Below are 19,126 nucleotides of genomic sequence, written 5' to 3' on the forward strand. Positions count from 1 at the left end.
TATCTTTACTCAGCCAACAGTAGCAAAATTGTGTTCTTTCTTTATATAAAAATTAATTGTGAAGTTATTTCAAAAGGAAATTTTTATAATCTTCAGTTATTTAAGTATTATAATTATTTTTAATAATTACAATATGATTAGATATTACATAGAAGTCTTTATTCTCTCTTAGTCTTCATAAATAAATCTAGACATTATCACATTTTTTGTGAGTCCATAACATATTTTACCCAGATGTAGTTTTAATAATGCAAACCAGTTATAGCCTCCAAGGATCTGGAAAAAGGGAATATTGTCTAGGTTAAAAAATCTCATTGAAGATAATGCAAATCTTAAAACAATGTGGTTTCCGTAATTTCTTTGAGAAGTCAATTTAGTGTTCTATATTCCGAGGAATCTGTTAAATTCTGGGAGAGAAAAAATAAAACAAATAAACTGAAAGGTAAACATTTTGTGTACAAAACTGAATGGGCCAAAAACCAAACGAAAGCCACTCAACGGCACTCAAACAATATCCGCAATCAAATCAACAGCCGACCAATTAAAATCTGAATGGATTTTCTTTCGCTGATTTGGCAAAATGATTCACCCAAAATGTGTAAACAATAAAAATAAGAAAACAATGGCTTTCTAATGGAACAGAATGGAAAATTTCAACAATATCTTTGTTGTATTTACTAAACGGTTATAAATTTTCAAAGTTGTAAAATTAATGTTTAAATTGTTTAAATTTATATTTAAATAAAATGAATCACAATGCACAAAGTAATTACACATACAGAGTTTTAGTAAAAACATTTTTATTACAAAGTTTTCCCAGTTTTTTTTGTTCTTTTCAAAACTTGCACTAGAACAAAGCTCCCGCCATGAAAGAATTTTCTTTGGAAAAAAGGAAACGGCACACACTCACTCGTTGGCAACTAAAATTCTGCCGTGAAAAGTTAAAGTTCCAAACGGAAGCCAATATGGTCAGGGGCAAAAATACATATAAAATGCACCAGGAGACATAAACAAACAAGCAACAAAAACGAGAGCAGCAACAATTTGCCAACTTTTGTAATTGGCCAGAGACGAGAGAGACAGATGCCGAGACGAAAAAAGAGACAGAAACACTGTGGAGAAAGTCACACAGACAAGTTTAAATGAAAAATTCTAGCATTTTTCGTTCTTATTTTGGATGAACCGAAAAAAAAAAATGTGCAAAAAATATGAAGAAAATGCAGCTGCCAGAAGGCAGCAATCAGAAAAAGGCGACAAGGACAACACAAGCTACTCAAAATGTCCTGCCACATTTTCGCACACAGGGAAATGCAAGCTTTTTGCGGCTTAAAATGCAGATTGTTGGCTTGACCACGTACGAGTTTTATATTTTATGTGTGACTTGCCCCCTAAATCCCAACTCATTATTCATCTGTGGTTGAGCAAAATTAATGAGTCTGGCGAACCACTTTACCACTTCACACTGTTGTAAAGTTGCCAGTAAAGGACCATTTCTTTGTTTGCATTCAAGTAGCCGGATTAAATGGACTCGTTGGAAACCCAAGTGAGCTAAATAAACTGCATATTGTTGCATATTTAAAAGGAACTAAATAAATTCTAACTGCAGTGATTCATGTCTTAACATGTCTTAACAAAACAGATAAAAATAATAATCTTTCTCATTATAAGCATTTTGTATTAACTTTCCAAGGTGTACTTAAATTTGACAAAATTCTGGTACATATACACCATTCTACCAATTAGTCCAAGCAAATAAGATTCGCACTGAATCTTTCGCAGAGTCCCCAACACAATAAGCTACCCAATCGTAATTTATGGGGCAATTGATAACAGATAATGGATGGTGCTGTCCCATCTTAAGGTCCTGTTTTCTATATATTAGTGAACTTGAAGATGTTCTAAGCAGTTGATTTTCCCGATAAATAAACCAGATAATAGACTTGAGATATATTATTTTGATTATTCGTATCAAATAATTTGTTTAAAGAAAATATACTCAAAAACTTTTTCAAATTTATTTAAGAAATTTTTTCCATCAGTATCAAGGACTTCCTTTTCCCATTAGTTCATTAATTTAATTTTTCATTTAACAATATAACTTAAAGGGGCAAATAAGCATTTATGAATAATTCAGCAGTCAAAAATAATATAATAAAGGATAGTTTTCTTTTCCCTAATTTGTAGATTTTCCTTTTTTGGCCCAAGTATTTTGCATATGAATTCGTATCTTTGAAAGGATTTCTGACCAGAAATGACAGCTGTTTACATTAACATATTTAAAAGTATTGTGTAGAATCAAAAATTAATATATATACACTTCTATTAACATTTTTGTATCATTCAAGTTTCTTTGTATAGTAGCGGCTTTTGTTATACTCACCACAATGTAAACAGCAAAATTTATAAATAGGAGAGCGAAAACAAACCAAACACAGAACAAATTCCAGGCCAAGCAAGGCACGAAAAATAAAAATGTAAACAGTGCACTCAATTAAGTTCGGGAATATAGTCCATAGAATTGAATATTTAACGACTCTGTTTTTCAAAGTGGCTAAGGTTGTATTGAAATCGTATTTGGATACCACATTCGTACATATTTCGTGGTGCTTGGCATTGGTCAGTAAGTGAGTCACATAACTTGAAACAGCAAATAATTATTATTATATGTCGATTTAATTTAATATATTTTGTAAAAAAATGTATTTCTATGTATATTTTAAATACCCCAAACCTGTGTTTACACATGAAAATGAATTCATTTAGGATAATATTGTTGCCTCACGCTGTAAATCTATAAATATCAATTGTATTTTGTAGCCCAAATTTTTGACCTCCTGTGAGATTTTTTAGCACCTATTTAAAAATAAATGCTATCGGGGTGGCTGAGATCTCCCCTGCTCTTACAACCCGAATAATTTACAAAATTCTACTTTCCTAATCTATTAATTTCTTTAAACTTCGCTTACCACCTTACAATATTTACCATATTACCATACTGATACCAATAATACAAATTTTGGATTGTTTTATGCTTTTCACATTTTTGGTTTTCCTCATATATGCCATTTTGAGCACAACAGCACATCTACGGGTTAAGTTTGTTTTCATTTTCACGGCGTACTTCCTGCGCAGACTCCGCGATTGGCCGACTTACTCGGCAGCGCAGTCAGCGCACTCCGTCCGATAAAAATTTCAGTTCTCATGCGGCTTCCAAGCGAACCGCAACACAAGAAATCGGACCGGAATATCGCTTTAGATACATATATATATAAAACTACGTAAAGGACTTAAAAGCGACACGTGGGTGTACAGAACGGCATTACAAATAACAACTTAATAATAAAAAGTGTTCGTTGAGATACAAAATATTCGAAATAAAAAAATTAATGGTATGAGTGCTTGAAAATAAGTATAATTGCAGACTTATTTGTGGACTTTTATTTTATTTTTCTTGAAAAAATTAATAATTCAAAAACCGTAGCACTTCATTTAAGGACATTTTCCAAGTTTCTTGAAACTTTTTATATTTAATATATTGCTGCCCGCAATTACGACCACGGCGCCATCCTGATAATTTCAAAAAATACTCATATTAAAACCAGAAAAAGATTTAATGAGATGCTCGGAAAATAAATAAGTCAAGTGGCTTCTCTGCAATTATAATCAACAGTTTTTTTCGTGCATTTCCGTTTCCCGCAGCTTTATGTGATTTAAAAGCGGAGTGGATTCAAACTCTTATTGTTGTATTCAACTGAAAAAAAACCAGCTGGAGCACAAAAATTGAAGCATGCCCATCAATTATTTGATTTAATCACCATAAACGAAAGATTGAAGTGAGTATTTATGCGCATCCGGCTAAGATGATTGGGAAATTGATGAAGCTTTCTGCCAAAAATAACCCAAGCATTTCCTCAGATTGCAAAGAAGGCGTGTAATTAAATAAAATAGATTCAGATTTGAAACGTGCAAGGAATCATTTAATTAGGTTAAGCCTAACAACGTTAGAAGAAAATATATTCCTATTTTTGGTCCTCTAAGGAAACTTGTTGGCTTCCATTAAAAGATTTTCTGGTTATTGCTTGTAATTTTGTTATCAAACTTTTTCCAAAATCAATTAGCCAAAGTTCACCGGATTAGCCAGGCTTTCCCTAAATCAATATATAGTATACTAAAGCTGCTTCCTGATGGCAAGTTTAACTAACTGACAATTCATCAGGCAGTTTTCCTTGGTTTTGTTTACCTCAAACAGTGCAATTCGTGTCAAAAATAAGGGAAAGTGCATGAACGCACACGAAAAACAGAAATAATGCGGTAATAAACAATAAAAATAAAACAATAAAAGAAACCGAAAGACTCAACAAAATTGCGTGGAAAAGCAGGCAACATTATCGTGCCAGAGAAAAAGGTTGGGACCAAAAGGTAGTCGCATAAATGGCGAAATAACGAGGGCAAAGGCGACAATAACAGGGGAACGGGATGAAAGCGCACAAAAAAATCCGTACACTGAAAAATATTTTAAAAAAGGAATTTTTAATCTTGATATAGGTTAGGAAATATTTTAAAATTTTATTTTAATATAATTTGCATCGAGTTTACGATTTTAGTTTTTTGTTTTAAGCTAAACTTTCTGAAGCAAATCTCTATAGTACCAAGAGTATTTTAGTAAAATGAAGAAAGAATAATCAAGAGATTTTATTTAACTGTATAAAATGTTAAGGGGCACCGAAGCCCTCGCAAATGTTGTGCGTTAGTGTTGCGGCAGGGCCATTTAGTTGGGACCAGCGTCACATTACGTATACGCAATGTGCACGAAAATTACCAGCAGTCACGTAGCAAAGCAAATTCCAACTCCACATTTTTACTACACACGAGTGGGTGCACGTGTGCTTTGTGCGTGTGTGTGTGTGTGAGCGGCGACAGTGTGTCTAAGTGTGCGTGAGGCTTATCAGCCATCATAATAATTGTTCGAGGCAATTTTCCTGCCAAGTCTGGCCAAGGTCCCTTCGCGTCCATTCCGACATTCGACATTCAGCATTCGACAGGAATAATTACACACACATTTGGCTGTCATAAAAACCAAATTTGTTGAAATGTTCAAATGAAATGACAGCACAAAACATTTACAACGTTCTGTGTATTTTGTATCTTGCCCGCTGCTCCATTTGCTCGTTTTGGTTGTCAGTTTTTGTGAGAAGAAAAAATTGACTTTTTATTTAGATTTTAATTTTCGTTATGAATGATTTTTTTTTGATATGACAAAGGATTTAAACACCAAAATATATGTTTCCCTTTAAAACGTTGATATTTGATATCAATTAAATCAAATGCATTTTTTTGCGCTACCAGACATCAGTCTGTGACAGAAATTCATTAGTAATGCTGACATCAACAATTAATCAAATATGGAACTGTGTAAAAAAGTATCATATTTTACCAAAATAAACCATTAAGCCGAAAGAGCTTTTCCAGCAGAAAATGTTCAACCAAATAAAACGAGATTGAAACGTTTATCAATTTAAAACCTGTCAATTTGAGCTTTGGCCTTTTACAGTGTCACACAATTTGCAAAGGTTGCGAACTGCACCTCAGCAATCCCAATTTTGTAATTGAAACGAAAGTCAATGCAAGAGAAGAAATAAAAGAATTCAAAAGACCGAAGGTAAATGTCAGGTGTGCGACCTTCTTTTCCTTACCATTTTTGGGGATTATGCAAAATGTGTGAATTTACGATGTGCCAGCAATTGAATTTCCATTTTTCATCTTGTTTCCGTATTGTAGGAAATGGATAACATAGATCGTTGTCAGACTGAAAATAAAAACTTGGCTAAACTGCATTTCTCTGAATTGGAAAATGTTTTAAAACCTTTTACCTCTTGGCAATTGTCCTCAATTTAAAGCTCAAGTCAAGATATTTAATAATAACTAAATAATATCAAATTTGTCTTTTCCATTCAAGTTCTCTCTTCATTTTTATGTGAGAATCCATGTCTTAAAAGGCCGGCGGCTAAGCACTAAACTTGTTTGCATATTCTTGAAAAAAACTCATGCATATAATTTTGTTTTGTAGTATTTCATTCCGAAACTCAATTCAAGTTTTCATCTTGCCTGTAATAAAATTTGAATTTCATAAAGCGGAAAGAAAAAACAAACAATGAAATATGGGGATGACTTTCTGCCTCATTCTATTCTCCTTTTCTCCCATTCTTTTTCTCTGTGTAGAGAAAGTAAATAGGAATTTCGTGCTTGGCTAGGAAAATTTATGGCTATTGGTTTCACACAAAACATGCATGAGTCGGTGAAGTCGACGGCTTATGTTGTCCTTGGGCACACGCGACGTATGCGCAACAAACGTACTTTTTTCCTTTTGATGAAAGTGTTTTCATAGAAATTTAATTCGTGAAAGGAAGGGAATTAACAAGCCCTAATCTTTACTGTTTCGACTTTAATGACTTCTGCTGAAATGGTTTTCAGATAGTAACAGTAGAATATTTCTCTTTTCTATAAATTATTCTGATATTTTAAATATTAAAATGGTTGCATGCCTTGGCTTTTTCTATCCCATTCGGAAGCTTACACAAGCCAAGAAAAAAGGTGGAAACATATTCACTTCTTACGTTCGGACTGTGCTATTTTTACTACAATTACCTTTCCTGGTTGCCACACAAGCTGCTGGAACAATCACGGATTGCAATAAAAGTCCCCTGTCTCCATCACACAGTTACAACTTGTATGTGGGTTATAGTACTCGAGGTACGCCTTATTGCCTGCTAAAAGGACAATTTCTGGTCAACAGGAGAGCAATCCAAGGCACAAAGAAGTCTAAGCCAATTGTATGTTGTTGAATCAGTTCAACGTCTATGTTTAGAAAATGTCATTTCTTTAAGAATTCGCTTAGAATGTATCTTTAATAGGGAAGTCTACAAATCTTTTTCTCAGCTATTTAACATGCAAAATATGATATCTCAACACTCTCATAGAATACAAAATAAACAGAAATCCCTTATCCTAGCATATATATATAACGTGGTCAGTTCATACTACATTTATTTTTTTGCAGTTTATTGTCTGTAAATCTCTGACTGTGAGTGCGGGCTATTACTCAAAAAACAAGCACGCACTTAAGTTGGAATCCTTGTTTTCTCGTTAGACACATTTGGTACGTGATATGAGCGGACATCAGAAATCGGAAATGGCAGGATACCATCTGGCGCATTGCCATTATTAATGATGCAATTGACAAGACCTTTAAACAGAGGAAACATGTAACAACTTTTCCCACAAAAATGTTTATTTTTCTTCTTGATTTATGCTGCATATATTCTCTGCTAGCTAGATATCCTATCTTTACCATATATCGGATACCTAATATTAAAATTGTCAGGGACTTACCTTTTCAATCCTCTCATTTCTTTATTTCCTTTGTGCATCCTTACTTTATATTCCTTCTTTTGTCTGCTGTTCTGGTGTTTCTCTTTAAGGCGTTGCCTTTGTTTTTCATTTCTTTGTTTTCTTTTAGCTTTGACAATAGTTTTTAACCTCTTCTTTACATTGGCTTCTTAGTCATGATACTTTCCTTTGAGATAACCAATTTAATTAAGAAGAAAATGCAGCAGATGTTAAGTAATACAACCTTTTCCTTCTGCTGAAAAAATAAAAAGATTTTCCTAAAAGCCATTGAACTTTGACAGGCATTTACTACTAAGTAAAGTTAAAAAATTTAATTATTTGAAAGGAATCGAAATAACAATAAAAAAGTAAATTCCATATTTTAAATTTATATACGCATGTATATACATATTTTTATACGCCGGAATAAAAAAAGTGTTACAAAATCTTACTAGACTATTCTCTCTGTGATAAAAATCAGTTAAAAGCATGAATTCCTGACCATTCAGTGACTGACCTGCAGCCGATAAAGCTCTCAGCTGCAAAGCCTCGATTTCGCCGGCTTTCGGCCCCAAAGGCAAATAACACGTATACGCCCTGCCTTTCTCCCGCTGCCCTTTTTTTCGCTCACTCTGTGCCTGTCGATTCGCTATTTTCCGCGTAATTGTGCGTGCCAGCGACAACAAAGAGACCAAAAGCAGACAGGACCTCCACTGCCCTCCAGAAACCCCTTCATTCTGGCTGTCTAGCATTCACACCCATGCAACAGCGGAATTGGCCAACTGAGTCGATGGAAGGACCTTTAACAGGACGCTGGTAATTGAATATTGAGAATGTGGTATAAGCTTTTCGATTACAACCTAGGGCTTGTCCTCGCCGACCCAGTTTCCATGTAATGCTATCGATTTTCACCCAATCAATGTCTACAAGTGAGACCCAATCGACAATTTCAGACCCTTTTATTCGTCGCCTGATCCTTTCAGTGTTTGTTTGACTGCCAATGATAGCTTCTTGTGAGGAGTAATCACGTTTAAATTTCATTCAATCAGAGTATTAAATCATGACTTTAACCTAACTTAAGTGAATAAGAAAACCTTTTACTTAAGATCTGCTGTATCTTCTTTACAGATTCTTAAAATATAAGGCTATCGCCGTATTTTCCTTGCAAGAACTGATTCATGACAATTTAACTTGGTGACAACCCAATTTCCTTCCTTCCCTTATAAATGTTTGCTGAAGACATGAAAAAATTGTGTCTTGAGTTGCGAACATTAATGTTGCTCGGAACACGGTTGTCCGTCATTTAAATAAAGTATTTGACATTCATTTCCCTTCATCACGGTAACGGCAACGAACTCATTTGCGTGTGGGCAGTGGAAGTGGCTCATTAGAGATGAAAAATTGTTGACAAATGAAGAGTTTACAGGAAAATCAAGTGCCAAGGCAGGAGCGTTCGGCAAATAAGGGCCAGGACTTGTCCACTGCCGAGCATTATGCAAATTAACTGGCAGGTAAACAGAAGCAAATGCTTCCACTTGCCTGCTTTGAGGCATCTTACTAGCAATGTTGGTCTTAAAGTTACCAGAAATTTCATCAGACAATAGGAACTTTAGCCAAGTTGCCCGGAAAAGCAGCTAAATGAAATATAGCTACTGGGTTTCTATTTTCTCCTCCGTAAATGAAGGTCTAAGAAAAGCCTTTAGGAAGAACGGAGAACAGGATGTTGATTTACAAATTTGCACTGTGCAGATTACTTCCGTTTGCAAAGGATATGATTTGTGTTTCAATACATATTCCCTTTTGCTTAATGAAATCTTAGCTTTCCTGATTATTTTTGAATGAAGAAATAAAGTTACAAAGCAAATAATAGTTTTTAAATATTTATAAATGGCGATTCTACATTCCGATTTAACTTTATCCTATAGCTTAAATTAGTTTAAACTGGAATAATTATGCAAAATTATATGCCTTTTTTAATTTATTACACTCCATTAATACATTAATACCGTAATGTTATTCCCTTGAATATTTCGGTTTCGTTTTTTAAGAGCATGTTTGATTTTATAGTATATTTTATAATTATTTTTTTTTGAAAGTGAAAAAGGTGTTGTGACTACAAAAATATTTCAAAAGATACCATTGTGAATGACTGTTTTAATTTTCTAGAAATAGGACCTTAACATAGTTCTGCGATATATCTCAAATGATCAAGATTTAAGCTTTCAGCATCGTCTTTATGTCTGCCACAAAAATCAAGGTTCCCCCAACCATAATAAGCCCAATTTTCTACCTGTCTCAAATCTGCAGTTTACAGTTTGAGTTTCTCTGCTTGCAGCCTTTTTATCAAACTTCATCGGGTTTGTTGAAAATATCTTCGTTTCTAATATGGCCACAAGTTTCTGCCATAAGTTGCCTTGTCTATCGCAGAACCGTACTCCCAAAAGAACGAAAAGTTAAGAATCAGCAAAAAAACATGACAGCAGGTCAGGTCGATTTCCGGGCAAAATGAGACGAAGAGGCCACTCTGCATCGATTAAAGCCATATTTTTATGGAACCGTTTAACAACAATGCCAATCATCTGATGGCTCTTTCTGTTGCCAACCTTTGTTCACTCCTCGCATAACGAAAATTAAATATCCGTGCGGTGGCTTTTATTAACTAAAGTGTGCGTTTCGCCTCGGATGGGTTTTGCATAATGCATAATACACAAAAGAGGAAAAATAAAAATTATCCAGCCTTTTGTTCGACTCGCTTTTTATGTGGAACAACACTGCTGAATATTGAAATTATATGCAAACAGCTTTGTGTATAAAAATTGTATGGAATTTATTAATTTAACACATTTTTGATGATGCGGCTGAAATATTTTGTTGTTTGGATTAAATCGCTTGTAATGTGGTTAATTTTTGCATGGCAATCCATGGCGATATCAAGTGAATTTTATCCAATATGCATTTTAAATTCTTTTGAGTCTGGTATTTATTTTTAAAGAGTGACAATGTGGACGAAAAAATATTAACCTGACATGGGTTCAAGCCCATCGGCATTCAGAAAATCGGAACATCGAATCTGAAGAAATACAAATTTAAAGTCGTAACCCCTTAAGTATCGGAAGTCAAGACATCAATCGCCTGCAGCATACTTATTTTTACTTTACCCGCAAAGCTGACAACGCCAACTGATGTTTTATTTATTTCAAACCTTTCGCTCAGCTGGAGGCCTCAAGTTTCCGCCACCGATGACTTCTGGTTTTTCCTTTGCCGTTTCCGTTGATTTTTATGCCTCTACCCGGTTTTTATTGCGTGCCGTCAATCCCTCAATAAACTCCAACTCATACCTTTTGTTTGTGGTGACTTCGATATTATTTCGATTTTGTGGCACCAATGGAGGCGTTGCCTTTCACTTCCATCGGCTAAAAGGACGTCGACATGGATGGGTTCATTACACCAAGTTCCGCTGCTGTTGATTTTCAATTATTTTTATTGACTTAAGTTATAATGTATGGTGTCCTTGGCAGCCATTTTTCGTGATTACTTGCTTGAGGGAGTTCATTTTTTATATATACACATTTTCCTCGACCTAAACTTGCCACATTTGTGTAGTTTTTTTTTCACTTGTTCATCGTGCGTTTGACTGGATTCACTTTAGCTTGTTTTTGGCAAGACCGCTTATTGAAAAACTTTGCCCCACCATCGTCTGAACAAGTTCTTAAGTCAAAACTTCTTCCTAAATGGCAACAACTTTTTGCATTTTCAACGGCGTTTCGTAATTTCATGCTGTTTTCACCTTGTCTTTCTCGAGCAGAAGGCAAAATGTTGGGCGAGTTCATTATTTGTTCGGAGCACGCCTTAATTATTTTTGCATTTTCTCACGAAGACAAATTGAATCGTGTTTTTTAAGTTAATTACAAATTTTATCAGCACCAAGATTTTCCGGTTGCTCACTTTCTGAAGATAAGAATTAAAAGTTTGAATATGAAATGAGTTTTACTTTTAAGCTCGTTCTCACAAGAACATCTAATTTTTACTTTGTATCTTAAAGTTTTACAACTTGCTGAAAAAACTATTCAAGTTAGTACTACTAACTGCTATAATAAACTCTTTTCTTTAGGCTTACACTCAGAGCACAGAACTTGGAAGAGTCATCTCAAAAGTGAAGGATTTTACTCATTGACAGAAGGAATTTGCAACTATTCAGAGTTTTCAGTTGCATACTTTGCGGCATTCTCTAAATTTTTATATACAACAAATCGTAGAGGAGAAATAAGGAATTTTTTGTTCCGCTTGGTTGGTTCAAATTAAAATAAATATGTATTAAATAAAACTAAAAAAAAGTGCGGGAAGAACTGAAAAAAAGGGAACTCCTGCGGCTTACTTTGTGGTTTGCTTGCTCTTCCTTGCCACAAAATGTTTGCAGTTGTTAGTTGCATTGAATGCACTTTGTCTGATGAGAAAGCTTTTTATATGATACTTAGGATTCCCCTTCAGGGCACATTATCTTGTATCCTTTCTTATATTTCCCCAGTTTCCATCAGGTCATGCATTAAACACGAGCAATTATCGAAGTTAAAGAGGAGTAAAGGTATTAACAAGGAAAATAGAAGCTTAAGAAATCAATTGCTAGCTTTTACTGTTACCTAAAGGTATATATTTATAAATATTTTATATAAGTCCAAGTTTCTTTCCCCAATTTGTTTTTGGTATTGTAAATGTATTGTAGTTAATTAAAATTTCAGAAAACTCCCCACAGGCCTTTCAAACAACCAACGTGTGTTAAAAGAATTTCAAAAGCTTTGCGGCTTAGAATTCGGAATATATTCGTATGAAAGTCATTTACTACAACCCAAAAGCCACAAAACTGCACAGCCACCAAGCCACTTTAAGCGCCTGTGTACAAAATTTAAATTTCCCCATTTACAGAATTGTTTTTTCCGGTTAATTAACCGAACTTAACACGATGGTAGTATGTGGGAAACCCATCGGGAATGGCTAAAAACCCAGAGGTGTCTGCATAAAATGAATTGCCTGGTTGGTTGGCACGAATTACTTTCTGTTTTTCGCTCTCAAAGTTTTCCCTTTCGTCGGACTCCGTGAGACAGCTCACTCACTTATTCAATATGTCATTCAGTCATGCCAGTACAAACACACCCACATACCCAACTTTAAATTGAGTTTCTTAAGCACAAGTTTTCAGCAAAAACCGAGGAGCACTGGATATAGATAGAGAACTTTTCCTTTTGACTTTGGTCGCTTTGCACAATGTGTTGATTGCTATTTTGTTATTCATGGAATTGTTTAAAAATTTAGATTGCCTGACAACTTATAAACTCCGATTTATAGTCTCTGATGTTTTTGCGAATTTGTTGCTATCTTAAACTTTAAGTTTGGTGTGGTCAAGACGAGCATTTGATGATTTTTTAATCGGAAAAAATTAAATTTAATTGTAGCTTTAAAAGCTATGCAACCAATTCCTAAATTAACTTCGCTGGCAGCAACAAAGCACAATAACCACCCAAGGCAATCCGACAATTAACTGTGAAAAGGTCAGCTGAAATGGCTTCTGATTGGATGGGATTTGCACCTGTTGACTGCTCCCTTTGACCACTGGAGCGTGTGAGCATCGGAATCATCGAGAGCCAACAAAAAAGTGTCGGTTAACAGAGGATATAGAAGAGCATCCGTGTTGGCTGCTCACCCAATTGCGGTCGAGGGTGTTCAATGACACTGCATAGACACACATTTTCCCGTACGGGTATATTCGTATATATATTCCTCAAATCGATGTCAACGACTTTGAAGGTGGCACGCATTGTTTGACAACACCATCACATTCACAGTTTGCCAGGAAAAACACAAAGAGGGGGTGGTATGTAAGATATTGGCACCCAAGCTAAGCTATTTTGCATGAAATTCAAAAAGTTCGCCATCCAAGAAAACATCTTGATTGCAGTCTCTGGCCTTTTCCTCTTCTCTTGAGTTGCTCTTTTAAAGTGGCAATTGGCCTACGAAAAGAGGCTTAAAGAGTTGGAAATGGGGCCAAGTCTTGGTTATATGGTTGGCAAATAGCTGTTTTAAATAGGGAAAGGTTTTAAAAATAAAATTATAATTAATTGGTTTTTTTAAATATTTTAAAAGTAGATTTAATAGGCAAAAAAGTATCCATACCTGTCATACGCATTTTTCAAATTAAAGTATTTTGATGTAGTTAAATCATCCTGTCATCCCCTTGGTAATTGATTCCATCCGCATTTGTGGTTTCACTTTCAGACTTCCTGTCGCTATGCATTTCATATATGGAGCTCCGGCTCACGTGTAACAGGATTACGCGATTTAATGCTCCAAATTGGCAAACGAAAAAATATTTAAATTGGTTCGGCTACCCCAGAATTTCATTGATTGAAAAGCTTAAAACTGAAAGGAAAATGCTTAAACACTTAACCGACGGTTAGCATGGCAATAAGCCCCACTACAAATGTCTCGACATTCTGCCAATACCCACACACTTTCTGTCACGCATATGGAACCCATATCATCGTAAGCTCTTTCTGACCCGGACATAAATCGACCTTCATTCCGGTGACCAATTTCCCATCGCTTTGCGTGCTGCCAGGACATTTTGGGTGCTTCGTTAAAAGGTCCTACCAAAAAGTGAGCGAGAGTTCTGGCCCATAAATAGTGGTGGTCGTTAGGAGTTAATTGGCCTTGAAGGCACGTTCCCTGGAATTATGAGTTACAAGCTGCATAAAACTTAAATGCTGCCATCATCTTGGTCAGCGTTCACAAATATTTGCCCCACTTAATTGATTCAATTTGCATGTTGAGTAGTTCCTGGGCATGACTATTATAAAGCCAAAAAAACGCCATCAAGTAAACAAGTCAACAAATGTTAATGAAATTTTCTGGGGAGGCAACTCTGATGAGTTTTTACTCTTGGTTCTTTCAAGTTTTCATGTTTAATATGTAATTTTACAACAGACATTTTCTTTTATTTTTCAAATGGTTAGAAACTAATATATATTCATTTGTTCCATGACAAGCTAGGATATAGGATATAGCATTCACTGCCTTATAGTTATGGTTACGACATAGAGTGGAACTGCACAATTCCAGCTAACTGCAGTTGCAAATTGTAAATGCGATTCGCAGTTTTCCATTCTCGCGAAAATTGCACTAACGCTGCAGTTATGCAAATTCAACTCAAATGAGACTTTGTGTGGAAATGTGTGTGTTTGCAAGTGAATGTTTCTGTGTGTGTGTATAGTCTCACATGCGTGAAATTAATTTCTCCCACGAGAGAACCAGGTGCAAGCAAATTAAAGGTAAGCCACCTTTAAAGTGAGTGTGTGTGTGTTTGGGTTGGGGCTAGAGTGCGCCGTAAAGTATGCAACTGGAATACAAAGTCTATTTTACGGAAATGAAAACTTTGAACGGAAGTTGAAAGACTGGATTTTTCAGGAATTTAAAGTCAATGTATGTACACATTTTAGAAATTGTAATTGTTTTAGTTAACTTTCGAACACTTACAGAAATTACACTCCAAAATCCCTAGAAAGATCTCTTAAGGGCGTTGACAAACTTGTAGGCAACAAAAAAGGCCATGACTTCACTTTTAGCCAATTTAATGACATGACATTATCTGCAAAATATTAAATCATTGAATCCTTAAAAAATCTACATAAATTCCGCACCCTCATCAGCGTCAGAGGGCGGAATATGTTAGACCCCTACACCGATTGATTATGGTCTAATCGCAAATGGCTAGCTCTTACTCAAAGCTGAAATCATAATAAATCCCTTCGAGTTGAGACAAAAAATGGACCATACAAAATCCAAAGCCCTCCGAAATAAGTAGAGGGTATGTTGGGGCCTTCTCCAAAATTCACCCCTAGGTGTTTGCCGCTCAATCAAAGCTGACCCAGAGCCTAATGAGGTGCCCCATCCACCTAGCCTTGGGTTGCCATTTACAGGCAGATTATGAAATTAATGGCCTACAATTGAGCTGGCTACTTTGTCAAGGGAGAAGATTTGGGGATAACTTTCCCTTCATTTTTCATTTTTAATGTTCGCCACGGGCCAAGTTGGGTCCATGAATACGCGATTAGCTTGCACAAACTTTATTAAAAAAATTCCCCGACAATCCGCGTTGAGGAGCATTCAATTTTCGCTGGGGCCGACTAATTTAATGTCTTCCCAAGGAGAATGGCTACGTTGAAGGCTTTTAATTGCTCGGGCATAGCTCTTCATTGGCTGCCTTTGGCAGTGTCATAAAAGTTTTGTGGCAGCAGCTGGCAGCGGAAGTTGACGGGCTGTCCGCTTGGCTGCCTTCGTGGCTGATTCGATTGTGGCCCAGTCGAAGCGACAAAATTAAGTAAGTACGGCCAAGTTGCAGAGGCCACAAAGGCTGTTTTACCTCCTGCTCCACCTCCTACTGCCTTTTTCACCTCCGATGGTCGTTAAACGGGCACAATGGCCACTTCGACTCCTGGCTGGAAGTGAGAGACAATACACTGCCTGCACGGAAAATAATAAAATAATCTAACTGCCAAGTTACTTCTTAAAATAAACAATGTCATTATTATAATAATTATAAAAAAAGGATTACTAATAACTAATAGTTGTATAAAATGATCTTTAAACTATATAAAGTAATCTAGTCTTCCTTTAGTAATAAAAAAAGAGGTTTTTCTTCCACTGTAGTAGTATTTATGGGGCACCGACTGCGAGGATAGTGATGCATATTGAAAGCTGGCAAACACAATGAACAAAAGGTAAACTTCATTTGGCCAAGACAAGGAGCGAGGGAGGTAAAAACGAGGGCAGGGAGTAGGAGGGGAAGCAGCATCCGTTTCCGTCAACACTGGCACACAATGCCGTTTCCGGCCAACTTGGCTTCCAGCCAGAGGAAAATTGGTTGGTGGATGGGAAAATGTGTTTGGCAGCTCGTTCGACTGCTTAGTGGCTAATTTGCAAATAGATGAAAATGCGCCACACAATTATAGCTCTGGCAGTCGACTCGGTATTGTCGATTGGAACCCTTGGGGATTTAATTATAAATTTCTTCACCTCCATCTGCGTTCAGTCGAACTTTATTAGCGCCATTACCTTGCCTTATTGTGCTTTTCTTGGTACGTAATTTCAGGCAGTTTAATCAAGAAACTTAATTACATTAGCTGAGCACATCTGAGAGACAGAAGTTCGACAGGTTCGACCGCAAATCAAACACCCACAGACTCGCAACCCCCAACCAGAAACACTCAAAATCGCATAATTAATGCATGGCACTTGCGGCTACCCAGTATGTTGCACATACGCCCCATGGGCCACACTGAAAGTGTGTGGCCGAGCCATAATTTGCAATAAATATTGATCCACTGACATGACCTCTGTACCCCAAAGCGTCAACTGATAGATGGCTATATCTGTTTGGTCTGGCCAACAACCAACAGCCACGAGCCATGCAATGATAATATTTATCTGTCACGATGACAGATTCGCTTGAATTGATTGCCGCCAGCCTGTGAAGGAGGGAAAAATATAGAAATATAGGATGGTTTAAGCTGTCACGCTTATTTCGTTTTGACTTGTCCACTTTGTATACTTTAAAGCCACAATGGGTCACGCCTAAAATCGCTTTAAGCCAGACGAAAGCGTGTGCCCCCCATAAATTGTGTATTCTTCGAGCTTAGCTACAGTTTCAGCCCGTAAGTCAGAATCATTTGTCATAATTCGAGCGACCCCAAGGAGCGGACCCGAAATAAAACAAAAACCGAAGAAAAACAAAAACACTGCCCCAAAAGTTGACCCAACAACACCTTGGGCCATCGAAGTGGCCATTAAAAGTGCCAACAACAAACAGGCAGCAAAAAGTTGGGGATCCGAAAAAACATTCTGGGACCACATGGCCAACACTCGACACGAAAATCGACTGAAAAGCAATTATTTACATTTCGGCAATAAAAATATGGAACAGAAAGCCAAAAAAAAAAAAAAAAGAAAATGGAAAACAGACAGGGGGCGGTGGTATTGTGTCAAAAATGCGTTGTGCAATTTATTACCTTTAATTTTTCTTGCCTGCCTGTCTTTCCCTCGAAAGAAATTGCATTTCTGCGGATTGTGGATAATAATTTTTATGACCATTGCCTTCGCTTACGCTCTTCGTTTCGTTTCAACTTTTTATGAGTTCTCGAGCGCTGATCCAGAGATTTCAGCGGAAAATCGAAAAAGTTTTTAAGAGCCTTCAATTCGCTTGTTAATTTTAATCCCTTTGAATCTTTCTTCTTTTTTGCAGAAGTTAAAGTAAAATGAAACCCATGGAATGCCCGCAATTGGTCAACCTGTGAGAACTACGAATTCCGTGAGCTTCAAGGATGGCGGCGTCCAGTTCAATTATGGAAACCGTCGCCATTTTGGCCCTGCTGCTTGGCCTTTTTATTCGAAGTGGTAAGTGATATTGCAAGGAATTGATTTTAAGTTAATCAGAACAGGTTTTAATCCATAGTAAATCAATTCTGTATAATAACTTATTTAATATTTTAATAATTTACATTTTAAAGGCTACTGCATAGACTGTTTTAAATGCGTCTCCTTCAATGGGGCCAATAAAGCCTGCGACGATCCGTTCCACAACAATTACTCAACGGCCATTCTGGAGTCACCCTGCATGGGCGGAAGGAAGGGGCGTGATGGCTTATTTCCGGCCACTGCCTGCATAAAGATCGCTGGCTACTATGGTAAGTGAATGCTATACTAAAACTGGCCCTATGGATGATCCAATATATCATTTTTATCCCATTTAAAGATGAAACCGGGGAGACGATAACGGTAAGGGGCTGCGCCCTGGACAGCGGCACCCTGACCACCGACACCGAGATTATAAGAATGTCGCACTGCGGAAAGTTCTACTACGATGACAAGTAAGGGTTTTTAGGGTTTTTTTTTAATGATATTTTACACTGCTCCGCAATAGTAACTTGACATTGGGTAATGCAATTTCTTGAAATATCTTCATAGGTACGTGCACGGCTGTCTGCAGAGCTGCAGTGATGCGGATGCCTGCAACTCGGCCAGGAGGCAGGGTGCAAGCCCCGCGGATATGGAGACACTGATGAGGCACCTGCTCAGCCTGGTGGTATTCCTAATGGCTGCCACCAGGTAGCATCATCGATATCTGTAACTGAAGTATCCGGAGCAGGAGAAACTGGCGGAAGTAACGCGGGAAACGAAGTGAGGCAGCTGGGATAGCATTTAATTCGACTTGGCTGCGCGTGGAAATCCTTTTCTTTACCTTCGAATCTCTCTGTGTCTAGGATCGCACCCAAATGTAAAACGCACTCGAGCATCTGCAGCAAGGACACGCTCAACAACACACACTCTCTCACACCCAAAAAACATTATGGAATTCATCAAGCAATTATGTGATTTATAAGCGAATACTTAACAACTATCAAACAATAATTGATGAACACGAATGGAAACTATTTAGATGCTAAGCATTCGAGTGGCGAAAATCAAAGGAAACACTGCAAAACTAAATTCAAACTCTAATTGCAATTATTTTTAGCTCCTAAGAAGGCAAAACTAGACTTTAAATGCTGTCGCTGCTAAATTATTAAGGAAGAATATAGTTAATGGAAGGCAGGAATGGGTTTACGATTTATATACGATGTGTTTTACCTTGGCATAAATAAGTATTTTTCACCTCTCTAGACGAGTATTGTACATATACAAGAACAATTTAACT

The 19,126-nt window shown here is 36.7% G+C and overlaps 1 protein-coding gene across 3 annotated transcripts; it reads left to right on the top strand.

Annotated features, from left to right (window-relative positions):
- Window positions 1-3,213: 3,213 nt before the first annotated feature.
- LOC108113617 lies at window positions 3,214-19,023 on the top strand. Of its 3 annotated transcripts, XM_017224277.2 has the most exons (6): window positions 3,214-3,389; window positions 3,700-3,833; window positions 17,675-17,826; window positions 17,940-18,116; window positions 18,185-18,299; window positions 18,397-19,023. In XM_017224277.2, the coding sequence occupies exons 3-6, from the start codon at window positions 17,754-17,756 to the stop codon at window positions 18,539-18,541; spliced, it is 510 nt and encodes a 169-aa protein (XP_017079766.2). In that variant the 5' UTR covers window positions 3,214-3,389; window positions 3,700-3,833; window positions 17,675-17,753; the 3' UTR covers window positions 18,542-19,023. The 3 variants fall into 3 exon arrangements, with proteins under 3 accessions (XP_017079766.2, XP_017079767.2, XP_017079765.2); XM_017224278.2 differs by lacking the exon at window positions 3,700-3,833; XM_017224276.2 differs by lacking the exon at window positions 3,214-3,389 and having other exon boundaries at window positions 3,396-3,833.
- The last annotated feature ends 103 nt before the right edge of the window (window positions 19,024-19,126 follow it).

Source organism: Drosophila eugracilis, unplaced genomic scaffold, assembly GCF_018153835.1.
Source record: "Drosophila eugracilis isolate 14026-0451.02 unplaced genomic scaffold, ASM1815383v1 contig_367, whole genome shotgun sequence".
NCBI lineage: Eukaryota > Metazoa > Arthropoda > Insecta > Diptera > Drosophilidae > Drosophila > Drosophila eugracilis.

Coding starts and splice junctions, on each gene's coding strand:
- LOC108113617 (XM_017224277.2), top strand. CDS start 17,754: ATGGCGGCGTCCAGTTCAATTATGGAAACCGTCGCCATTTTGGCCCTG. Junction 17,827..17,939: donor TGGCCTTTTTATTCGAAGTG/GTAAGTGATATT, acceptor TACATTTTAAAG/GCTACTGCATAGACTGTTTT. Junction 18,300..18,396: donor AAGTTCTACTACGATGACAA/GTAAGGGTTTTT, acceptor ATATCTTCATAG/GTACGTGCACGGCTGTCTGC.